The sequence below is a fragment of the Symphodus melops genome (assembly GCF_947650265.1).
Source record: "Symphodus melops genome assembly, chromosome: 15".
Classification (NCBI taxonomy): Eukaryota; Metazoa; Chordata; class Actinopteri; order Labriformes; family Labridae; genus Symphodus; species Symphodus melops.
The window spans coordinates 23058565-23071045 of NC_136705.1; the positions used below are offsets into that span (position 1 = coordinate 23058565).

Below are 12481 nucleotides of genomic sequence, written 5' to 3' on the forward strand. Positions count from 1 at the left end.
CCTACCAGGCACCGTACCCCTACCAGGTGCATTTCTCGGCATGTTGCACGTACATCATAATAAAGAATATATGCTAATTAATCCCTGACACATTTCCGGGAAAAACCTGTAATCGCTGACAGGAAGGCTTCTTGTGTTCGAATCTCATTCTAATTAGCATAAGATCAGTGCATCAACACAAAACAAAAAGGGGGGGCATACCTTTAAACTCTTTATTTAAATATTTCGACATGTATATTCCTACATCAAAATGGTGTTTTTTTTATGCAACTGTGAGGATGAACACAACTACTAAAAGTCAAAACGTTTTTCAAACAGGGTGTAAAATGGCAAGACAATTTCTATCAACAAGTAAAATCCCCCTCTAGTAGTGTAACAGATGGTACGGTCCAATCATTGGGGCTCCTCCGTGGGAGAAGTTAGAGAGAGACAAGTTAATGTTTTTATTAGCTGAAGCAAACACGGACTTGTGCTTCACCTGAACTGTAAAGACCTTCTTTTCTTCACTACCTTGCTCTCTGTTATGGTAAGTCATTTACTGCCTCGTTTTTAAAAAAGTGCTGATGAAAAAGTGATGCACTTGTTGCAGCGTAAAGTTACGTCGGTACCGTCCCATCAACTAACACGCACTTTGCGTGACCGTGTGAAGAAAGTACGAGTACGTTTTTTCCACAATTTACGTCTCCTGCTTAGTTTCTGAGATACATTAATACTGAATAATTTCTCTAATTAGTTTGCAAACTCAAGGCACAGGATGCAACCGAAACGGAATAATGTATAACATCGTGTCCTGTTAAGTAGACGAGAGTGTGTAATGACGAATAGTGCGCCCCATGCATATGATGTCATACAAATAAAATTAAATGTCTCTAGATAGTTTTGTTTTTGTTTTTTGGGACTTTGCCCACTCACCAAAATAAAACTATTTTAATATTTGACACAAATTAAAAAGCTCAAATTAGAGACGTATTAATTAAAAACAGATAGTCTATTTATTTTTATTTAATTTTTTTTTTTTTTAAATTAATGGCAGGTTATGATCCTAAACATCATGAAAAAGAGTTTTGGGGAAAATCGTTGGCTAAGCATGTGAAGGTAATTTGAGGTATAGTCTTATTTATTTAATTAGAAATCATGGGTCCAAAACCTTGACTGAATTATTAAACATAGAAGAAGCAATTTAAGAGCTGTTTGTGAGCTGAAACATCTGACTCTCTGAAAAAGAGACTGTGTCCATCATAATTCATACACGATAAGCTATATCTGCACTTCAAGACTTTGTTTTTCTCTAGATTTCAGGGGAGAATAAATCACTGACCCCTGACTTACATGTGCCTTCTTTGGCTGTGAGTCAAACCTCAGAAGAGGTCCGCTCTTGTTGTTGGACCCTATTGTTTCCATGTGGGATGATGATGATGAGTCAGTGCAATGATATTCCCCCTGTTTATGCAGAGACCTCTTCTTGTTATCTCGTTCTTTGATGGTTTCAGGCGGCAGTGAGGAGGAGAGCTTGTGCAGTGGAGGGGATGTTGTTTTTATTCCAGCAGACAGCAGTGTGTACTCAGAAGTAGGGATTATGACAGGGGGAGTTAAGACGTGCAGATGGCCGCTCTCATGTGATGCCAGGTTTCACCCTGGTCAGCAATAAGGGGACGTCTGCAAACTGCAGCCGACACTGCTGTTGCCGAGTGAACTCAGACAGAAGTAAAGAATAGTGCAGTTTGTAAATCAGCATGTACAGTCTCAGTTACTCAGTATAAATTTTTTACACCAGATGTTAATTCAAGAATATTTTGACACAAGCTCATTGCTAGCTAATACTGCTTTTCCATTTTATTGAATGCATGCATGCCTTGTTATTCAGTGTGGATGATTTCCTGTTTAAAAAAAGTTTCTTTTTATGTGAGTTTCAGAGGAATTGAAATGTCATTCCTGCAGAACTCGTTTTGTGTAGTGCAAAAGTAACTTAACAAAAACCACCAGATACAGAGGAGAACGTAGACAACCCATTGGACATGTAGTTATGAGTCTTAATGATAACTACTTTATTTATTTAGCATTTGAAACAAAGTGCTTTACAGAAAACTTACAACACAACAAAATAAAAGGCTGTGCCGTCCTAAAGTGGCCGGGTAGGGAGGTCCAGAGCTGAGGGGCTCTGATAGAAAATGCTTGGTTACCAGGAACAACGACTTTATCTTGACCTCGGAGATGATGATGCTGTTGTTCATCTGAGATAACGGCTTGGAGCGTAAGGTGTCAAAAGTTGTGTAACGTAAGAGACGTCGGGTTTGAAAAGTTATTAAAAGCTTGAATTTTGCTTCATCACGGCCGTTACGTTTTAGCATCGCTTTAAAAAGTCAGCAAGAAAAAGAAGAAAAAAAAACCAAGGCGGTCCTAAACCTGTTTCTAATTTGCATCTCATCTCTTCACACAGTTGGTTCTGAATTGTTCCAATATGTCTGCATTGTGCAACCTCATATTTCAGATGTCAGATGAAGAACGTGTTACCATTTCAGTTTGATGTTTTCAGAAATCCCTTTTGTGACCTGAACTCTGTGTTGAATTTCATGAACACTGAGTAAAATAAAGCATCAAACAAGCCGAGTAGAGAGTGATAAAACTCTGAGTAGAATCACACATTTGGTCTTTATCGGCAAAAGCAATCGAACGCTCAAGAAGCAAACTCAGATTCAAACAGATGTAACAGTCGTTCACGTGTTTGCAAAAATCTCCTTCTTTTTGTCCCATTCCCTGCAGTGCAGTCGGAGTTTTAACGTACAGTATAATTATCAGCCTGTGTCATAAACGAGTCAGATGTGAAAAGCTACCGGCATTTCTGGTTTTGTGTGTTTGCGCTGACACACAGACGTGAGCGAGGCCGTGTTTGAACACGTCCAGAAATCAGATTCAGTAAGACGAATGAGATTTTCCCCTCTGAGCCAAGAACCTTCACTCTTATGTTTCCCACAACTTGTGCAACATGTTTTTAAATATAATATCTTTATTCCACAGGATTTACCAAGACCTGTTCCTCCATCAGCTCTGACACGATGTGACCGTTCCTTCATACGTGTACAAAAGAAAACAAAGACAGAGCGTGTTGTTTGGCTCTAAGGATCTATTTCCAATCTGGATTTAATTTTCTCTCTTTGGGGAGAAACAAATGTGTTCTGTTTTGTACTTTGAGGAGATTGACACAAGACCATGCAATAAACAGAACATCCTTCCACCGGTGCATTTCTATCTGTTCTTTAACTGGTTGTTGTCCAGAGCACGCTTTAAGGGGATCAACGTCGGCGGCGCGGCAGTAATTAACTGGATGAATTGATTCAGAAACGTTCTAATCAGATGAGCCTCGTACCGGTTGGACTCGGGGGGGGGGGGGGGGGGGGGGGGGGTTAGGGTAGTCGCAAGGTAAACCTCAGGAGAGCCTCGGCTGCCAAAACGACGCTCCTGTTTGCCAAGCCCATTTTCAGTTTGCTATGTAAAGCACAATCCTGTCATCATGCAGTTCCTTTGAATAACTGTGTGTAGCTGCAGATTCTGTTGGAATACCAAAGGCGTGCTCGAGGATTATCTAGTTGATTGCTTCTAGTTCAGGGCTATTATCAGGATTAGAGTTTGGTAATCTCGTCGCCAGTGCCCAGTTGTTCCCCTGCTTTTGTGGTGTTGCCCGGTTATTTTGGTGGAAATGCTTTGAAGGTAGACCAGCTCATTGAAGCGTGCACGAGTGTTTTTAGAGGAGAGTAATCGTGACAGCAAAACATGCTGCCTGCTGTTCCACCGACGGCGCCCGCCATCAATCTGAATCTTTTGATAATCAGAGAATATCTGAGTGTTTGAGTCCTGGATTGTTCCTCCAGTACATCCTAAGCATGCCTGATCTGATTTCTCTTCTCTTATCTCCTTCTTTCTTTGACTAGATACAATATGGATGAAGTGCAAGGAAGCGACAAAGAGTGACGTGTCGGAGACTGAGAAAGAGATTCAGACAGACTTTCACAAGACGTCATCATGTCGACCTCAGCAAAGCAGGAGAGAAGTATTTGTGTCCTCCTCCCAAACAAAGACCAGCTGGACATCAGTGTCGGGGTGAGTCTGTTTTATTGCTCCAATGTTTGGCGGTTTTGCGAGCGCACGCTGGATTCAAACCTCCTGCGTCTTTTTCAGCCGAAGTCGACGGGGCAGGACGTGTTCGCCCGCGTGGCTCAGCTTCTTGGAGTCAAAGAGCTGCACTTCTTCGGCCTCACAGTGGTGAAGGGTAAGTTCCCTCGTCCTCGCTGACCGCTCGCCTCCCCTCGTTCAAAGACCGCTCACTAGAGCTGCAGCGAGTGTGAAAATCCGAGCCAATACTGAAAACCTTCATTTCACATTTAACCATCCAGCCGATTCCAGATACTGATAACACGACTTCTTTAGGTGTAAGATTCCCATAATGCAACATTTCCTCACAGAAACAGCTCAGAGTTTGTCCGACAGGTGACTTCCTGTCGTAGGTGAGGAACTAAATGCCACTATTATACTCGTATGATGCAACAGATTAAAATCGGCTTCTGACATCAGTTTTTGCCGCGTTAATTGCCGATGAGTCGATCACGATCGATACCCTTCTGCTCACTCCAGAGCACACAGCAGTATGTTCAGGTGATTATTGAATATAAGGTTTTTGTTCAAGGCATCATTGTGGTTGTTTTTCCAAATGAATTCCTCTTTGGGATGTTTGTGGTGTTGAATTGTTTTTGTCTCTTTTGTTATTTTAAAGTCTTCTGTTTCGTTTTTTATTTTTGTCTTTATCGAATGACATCTCACGGGGTTTATCCGATAAATAATAATAAATAATGAACTCTTCTTCGATTTAGACTTAGTCTTGGATTGTAAACATGATGTTTGGATTCAAGGAGCTTTGCGTTGCCGCTCCTTTTGAAAGTGCCTGTTCATGTAACGCCGTGGAAAAAGTTCTCTGCCAGTTGGCGACTTCATCAAAACACAAACAATTTCATTCCTCCGACCCAGTCTGCATAATTGAAGGATGTAAGCCCGGGAGCAAAGTTCTGAACTTTTATTTCCATGCATCCCTGCTCCTTTTCCTCGGTGCAAATACGTTGAATTAATCTTGTGTGGCTCACCGCTCCAACAAGCAGCCTTTTGTTTTTGTGGTGTTGGTTCAGCGATCACTTAGGGCCCGGATTCCTGCAATATTAACTTCATTAAGCCTGGAATGCACTCTTTGCATTCCTCCACTTCATTGAGGGGAGGGATGGATTGATGGTGGGAAGAGGAGGGTGGGCGAAGAGGGAGCTGCTCATGACACACGGCGCCTTCCTAAACTCTTACTCAACCGCCTCGGTGAAGGATGAGAGGGGAAGGAGGAGGTGTGAGTCAGAGCTGGAAATTTAAAAAAAAAAGGCTGAAAGGAGGGGATGGATGTTTGAAAGAAAGGAGTTGTGAAATAAATTGGTGAGACAAAAGAGATAAGGTGGATCAAATAGAGAAAATGCCCACATGGTGACTCATTGGACCAGGCCGAGAATGGTACGACAAACGATTTGCATCACAGGACGACCTGCGACCGTGACTTTCCTTTTGCGGTTGAGAGCCGAGATAAGAAAGTCTGAGAGTGACTCAGACGAGACATTTAAACCCAGGTTGCTCCCGCTGCTTCGTCGACAGCAGGTGGGCACACGGCGGTCTCAGCCGTCAGTGTGTGGATGTGTAAGGTTTGGCACGTGGTGAAGAAAGACGTCTGAGGCTGAATAGATGACAGCAGGGGGAAGCTGGGATTGGATCTGTTGTCCATGTCGGACTCCTTGGACGTGGACTATAACTGAAAACCAGAACCATTCAGGTCTACCTTAGTCCTGCTGGTTTCTCCAAAGCTGCCCACCAAACGCTTTAATATTAACATATAAGGCTTCTCTATGTTTAACACACATAGACTGTGCGTGACTGGTTCACTTGTGTTTGACTCTGGCCATCATCTGCCCAGCTACAACACATGGAAATGAGCTAGTTTGCTAAATCTGGTTCTGGTTTGCACACTGTCTCAGATTCAAATAAACTAAACCCTTCTTAGAAAAAGACAGGAGGAATCCTGAACCTGAAGAAGGCAAGATCCTGAAACGTGCTGAAGAAACAGTTTTTTAAAAACTTAGTTCTTAGACTGAACTTTATTGATCCTTTTGGGATGACTCCCTCAAGGAAATTTAGGTTCCAGCAGCATATACAATAAAATAAAAATGTAGCAGGTAACAAAAAGTAACAATATAAAGAATAAGATAATAAATAATAGAACACTCTTCTGTTGGAAAAAAATATACAAAAAATATGCATGGAAGAAGCAGAAAAAAATATACAAAAAAGGCTATAAAAAAGGCATGATTATTATTGCGATTATTGCACTTGGTTGAGATTAAAGCTTATTTGAAGAACTTGCAATTTAGATAGATAGATAGATCTTCTTCTCCTTCCACCAGAGAGCCCCGTCTTTTTCTTGTCTGACTCGTTCCTGTTCAAAGGCTTCTCGAGCAGGCTCCTGTGCTGCTATGCAACAACTTAAATGACAGAACGGATACATAAACATTAGCACTGTTGTCGTTAGCTTCCTGGTAGCCTCATTCACAAATGATAGAACAAGGGCTTATTTCTTTTACCCTAATGAATCCCATTGTTGGGCAGATTTCACGCTTGGGTACACCTTGGGTTTTGTTTGCTGGCTAACTGTCTGCTTGTCTCCTGATTGTGTTTCTCCCCCGCAGACAATGAGCACATATTCCTGGACATGGAGGAGAAACTGAGCAAGTACTTTCCTAAGGAGTGCAGGCAGGACACGGGAAAGGTAAAGCAGCCTGTTATGAGAACTGAAGCACTTTGTGTTTGATGTTCTTGGAGTGTTTCGCTTGCTGTGACCCCTCACGAGTTCTTGTACATGTGACTTAATTAGGATCCACAGTTCAGTGGCCTACATGCCCCGACTTTACATTTAGCATGACAATAAGATGGCGACACGCTCAGGCCTTCTCTAACCTGTCTCCCTCTCTACAAACAGGGATCACAGAGGAGACTGTTGCCGCTGGTGCTCTGCCTCAAAGTGCAGTACTACATAGAGAACGGTCGACTGCTGTGGTATGTCCGTCCACGGTTTCTCACTCCCTCCTAACGAGAGCTTAGTCGTGCTAGCTGCTTTTTTGTTTTTCTTGAAGTCCATCTTTGTCCTCCTCTTTGACATCTTTTGTCTCCCTCCCTTCACCCCCCACCCCCCACCCCCCACCCCCACCCCCACCCCCCACCCCCACCCCTCTTTCTTTGGGGTGTTATTAGTGAACGAAAGGCACGGCATCTCTACTACTCTGACCTGCGAGAGCGGGTGCTGCGCTCTGAATGTCGTCAGCAGGAGGAGGTGTACTTCCAGCTGGCAGCTTACGCCCTGCAGGCTGACCTCGGTGACCACCGGCCGCCCAGGGAGGAGACGGAGAATAGCCCTTACTTTGAACCCAAGGAGTACTTTCCCCCCTGGGTAGGTGCAACTGTGTGCTAACAGAATTTAAAACCACTTTGAATGGTCTTCATATAGACCTTTTATAATTCTGTATTTGGAGCTTATTTGCCTCAAACGTTTCTGTCCCGTGTTCCTGCTCTAGATTATAGCAAAGCGTGGAGTAAACTATCTGCTCTGCCACGGGCCCAAGGTGCATCAGGAGCTCTGGGGCATGTCGACTCGTGATGCCACGCTGCTCTTCATCAGGGAGTCCTGCAGACTGGAGGACGTACCCGTCACATTTTACAGACTGCAGAAGGTATAAAAGCCAGTTTAGGAGCTGCTATGTCAACGTTTTCTTTACACACACCCTGTGCAGATTGTTCCTTACAGCATGTATGTAGAGCTGCAACAATCAATCAGAGGTTGCAGAGGTTTGAACTGTTTTGATAACCGATTGTTTTCCCCACTTCGTGTGTTTTTGTAAATTGTGAGTCTTTGTTTTTAGACTGTTGGTTGGTGCAGAAAAATCAGTCTGAAGACAAACCATGCATTTGTAATGAGCCTTTCATTTCTAAACTTTTTGAACTTTAAACCTCAACAACTTATCGATTAATCCTGAAATCGTCAACAGCTGAATGTCCAATGAAAATGAAGCTTGGCTGCAGCCCTTCCTGTGTGAATAGTCGGGTGAAATGATGGCTGGCATACACAAATCCATCCAGTCTGGCTTCGGTTGAGATGTGCTGTACAGGGCAATTATGTAACCCTGAATCTTTCCCAATTTATTGTCCTCCCCATTTCAGAATCACTCACCCACTGAGTGATGTTTTGAGAGCTGGCCCAGTCCGTTGCGTAATGCTCCCTGGTTTTTTGAATGTGCCGTGTTTCTGGGCTCAGCTGTGGTAAAGCTGTCTTATCTGAACGCCTCAGATGCCTGTCTGACATCTCATCATTCATTTGTCCAGGACAAAAAGGAAGAGAGAGGAACGGCTCTGCTCGGACTGACCCTGAGAGGAATGCAGGTTTATCAGGTGCGTGCATGTGTGAGCGTGTCGTGGATCTACAGCGTATATACGTCAACAGATGCGTGCTGGGGAGTGAATCTGCAGTTGCTCAAAGGTTCAGTCTTTGTATCTGCCCTGCTATAAAACCTCTGACTGGACGTGAGAGGAATGTGGGGGATTGCCACCAGCGGTGCATGAGTAGATAGGAGCCTGTCAGTTGTTTGATCTGTCCATCAGGGGCCATCTGGGGGGATTAGGACTCCGGGCCTGGCTGATTAAAGAGCCAGCAGACCGTGAGATATCTCGAGAAGCTCTTGGCCTCTTTGCCAAGTCCAGATGGCTCCTGCTAACAGACGAGACCACTGATTATTGATCACTAATTGGAGGATAAAAGCAAGTAGCTTACACGTCATGAAGGCTGTCTTTTTTTTTTTTTTTTTGAACACAATAGTTGAAGAACGTTTGAGCGATGTCTCTGATCAGTTTGTGTGTTCCTAATACAACAGGAGGTGGACAACATAAGACAGCTGCTGTACGACTTCCCCTGGTCAAATGTGGGACGTCTCACCTTCCTGGTATGCACCTTTTCTATTCTCCCTTCAGACGAGGTGGAAAGGCTGTAATTATTTAACGGGCATTAGCTATGTACACTTCAGTATTTGCAATATGTCGTCCTCCTTCAGGGGAAGAAATTTGAGATCCAGCCAGATGGTTTGCCTTCAGCCAGGAAGCTGGTTTATTATACTGGCTCGTCGTTCCGCTCTCGCCACCTCCTCCTGCACCTGAGCAGCAGCCACCGCATCTACCTCAGCCTCCAGCCCTCGCTCAAACACCTCCGGCAGCTGGAGGAGAGTGAAGGTAGGAGAGGGCCGTGTGAATACAGATGGCTACCTGTGATAGTCTGATAACAACTCAAGTCAAACGGTTAAAATAGATCATTTAAGAGAAGATAGAGATACAATTACTTGAATGAATACGTTTGTCAAAGGTCTAAATATAGAAGCCTGATGTCGAAATATATAAACACTTGTGTAAATAAAAACATGTTGGGAGGATTTGCAAAACAATGAAACCCAATATTTGATTGAAAAAGACAAAATATCTAAAATGTTGTAATTGATGAGTGTTGTTAAAATATGTCCAATTTGAATTTCATGCAGGCAACATATTTGAAATAAAGTATCTGTTTTTTTAATTTTAGAGAAAAAACGATACAGAGAGTCGTATATCAGTGATGACCTGGACCTCGACCCCCCGGGCAGCGAGAGCAGCCCCGGCCTATCCCGACGCTCCACCAGCAGCTCCGGCATCGAAGCCGACGCTCGACAACACAGCCTCTCCGCCGAGATGACCTCCATGGAGGAGGAAGGTCATCGGCGAGTGGACAAGTGTTTCAGCTCGGCAACCAGCCGTGGCAGCTCCTGCACCTCCGGCTTCGACGCAGGCAGTAAGGGTCGAATGGAAGACGAGGGCTGGCAGGAGGAAGGTGAGAGGCTTATTACACTGAAAGACAAGATATCAAACCCATCCCTTCTGCATACTTCACTAATGCTTCATCTTGGCTGATCGGGCGCTAATGTGATTATATAGCTTCAGAAAATAAGAATGATGTTTCCACACATTTGACAAAGAATTCTTTTATTTTATTTTTGAAGAGATTGAGATTCATGTCGACAGCCCAAAGGAGGTCCTCGTGGACGACCCTCATGAGATGTTCCAGTTGGCTGATCTTCTCGAAGGAGTGTCGGTGGATTGTTCCGGACTTTCCTCAGAGACTTGCTCACCAGGTATTAATCACTTGACCCTGCTGACAAAGAGGGCTCGCAGAAAACTCAGCGCTCTATGTGTGCACGCAAACATTTTTCCCTCTGACATCGCCTGGAGTTTCTCCTGCAGGACCCCTTAGTGTTGTTTCTGCAGCAGGTCAGAGTCAGCTGATGTGAGAACGCAGCAGGATATTCTCTGGAGAGTTGACCTCAGGTCATTGAGAGGGGGGGATGACGTTTATGTCTTGTGACTGCTGCACGGTGCACAGACTGTATGCATGCAACCACTAAGATCTCCGTGCTCGTATTTAAACGGCTGCATCATGTTTGTCAGCGTGCTCGCCGCTCTGTAGCTGAAAATGTCATTTTGACGAATTACACGTAGCATTGACATTAAGGTAAATATTCTCACTATAGACTTGTTGCTTCGTCCACTTCTTCCACGTCGCCTTTTTTAAGTCACGTCTTACTTCAGGAGACCTGAACTTATCTAGATATTTTCCAGAGTGCATGTGTGAAAACGGACATCACTGAGAACAGTATATGAAAGAAAAAGTATTGTTAAACTTTAGTATCTTGTCATCTTATTGGTTCTACAGAAAACAAAACGTGCCCCCCAGAGAGCGATGAAGATCTTGTAAATTTACGTAACCAGGAGTTGTTAGAGCAGGTTAGTGACCCTCCTTCTTTCTTGGCCTCATTTGGATTTCTCTGTTTTATCTTCTTACCTTCTACTCTCCTCCTGTCTCTGTTCTCCATCCAGATACCGAGGGCTCAAGTTTGCGCGGATCGGCACAGCCACAGTTTGGATGACGTGCGCCTTTTCCCAAGTCTGCCGCCCCTTGGGATGACACTGCCACCCGATTCCTCCCACAGCTACACCTTTGGCCTTCCGGATGCCTCTACAAACACAAAGACCCCCGTTGATCACTGTCAGTGCCCGCTCTCACACTGCCAAGGCAAACCTTCCTTCTACGGCCGCAGGTCGACAAACTGCCTGTCTCTGGACACGTTGGGTGACGAGCAGTTCCAGGAATTCATACTCTGAGCACGTCCACAAACACACCTGTGCTCCTCCTTTTCCTCCCATTGTAACCTAACACTCAGGTTGCCAACAATGAGGTGAAGATGACAGCGAGGGATGTGTGTGCTCCAAACTGCAGAGAGACATTATTTTATAAGAAGGCACCTCTGCTCCCTCTCAGAAAAGTCTGACTTTATCTCAATCAGCTGCATTTAAACCACAGAACAACAACAAAAGAGCGTATTTATTTATGTTGTACATCCTGTATATACTTTTTTTTGTTTGTTTTTACATTTAAACCACTCCTACATTTCTAATCAACTCGTTTTGTAAAGTTCACACGTTCATTTTTTTAAAGAGTCTATGTGAGATGTACTGAGGGCATAACATTTAGGAATAAGACATTTTTAATATGCTGGCAGTTTCGGAGGCCATGCGGTCGTGGGACTTCATTTCCTCGCCCTTAGCCTGTTTTGCTAATGTAAACAAAGCAATTTCCTTGTTAGATGCGGGGGATTCTCTATAAGCCACAGTGCTAATGTTTGTACTCCTGTATTGCCTTGTCCTTTTAATTTTTATAATCAGGTTTTATAATGGTCTTTATTGTTGTATGGTCTGCTCTGTCATGCTTTTCATATTAGTCTGCCACAGCAATGGAGCTGCCGATGTGGAAAATTGAACCTCTTTACAGCTGGTAATGCATTCAGCCCACAGCTCTCCCGTTCTATACTTGCCTCCTGCTGTCGTAATTAAAACAGAGAAGTATTATTTGTAAAGCACTATTTCTGTAACCAGAGAGTTTATAATGAAGCTGCAGAACTTTAGAGTTATGTAACCCCCCCCCCCTCCCCCAAACAAAGAGCCTTTCTGTCTTTCTTCAGACTCATTTTCTCGGTTTTGTAAATGATAATTGGTATTCAAAAGAACTCCGATATTAACACACGTGGGTAAAATCCCTTTGCCTTTCAAACACAGAATAACTTTCACTCTAAACCAATTTTATATATGAGAGCACTGAACAATTTCTTTTTGACTGCAGCAATGTTTTTTTATATGTGAAAATAAATCCTTGCAATTGATTAGAAACATTTATCGTTCTTTTGTTTTGTTTTTTTTGCACCGGTCTGATTGGTTTAATAGTGTCGTTCACACACTTTCGTGGAGATTTGTCAGATAAAATTTTCCATCCATTTCTATATATGCCTTT

General features: G+C 43.6%; 1 protein-coding gene across 2 annotated transcripts; it reads left to right on the top strand.

Moving 5' to 3' along the window:
- The first annotated feature begins 371 nt into the window (after window positions 1-371).
- On the top strand, window positions 372-12360 carry LOC306835496 (FERM domain-containing protein 6). 2 transcript variants are annotated; one of them, XM_079362078.1, is made up of 14 exons: window positions 372-526; window positions 3927-4095; window positions 4174-4264; window positions 6759-6838; window positions 7049-7125; window positions 7321-7516; window positions 7641-7796; window positions 8446-8511; window positions 8991-9059; window positions 9168-9342; window positions 9686-9970; window positions 10140-10271; window positions 10850-10920; window positions 11014-12360. In XM_079362078.1, the coding sequence occupies exons 2-14, from the start codon at window positions 4018-4020 to the stop codon at window positions 11296-11298; spliced, it is 1761 nt and encodes a 586-aa protein (XP_079218204.1). In that variant the 5' UTR covers window positions 372-526; window positions 3927-4017; the 3' UTR covers window positions 11299-12360. The 2 variants fall into 2 exon arrangements, with proteins under 2 accessions (XP_079218204.1, XP_079218205.1); XM_079362079.1 differs by lacking the exon at window positions 10850-10920 and having other exon boundaries at window positions 11014-11187.
- The last annotated feature ends 121 nt before the right edge of the window (window positions 12361-12481 follow it).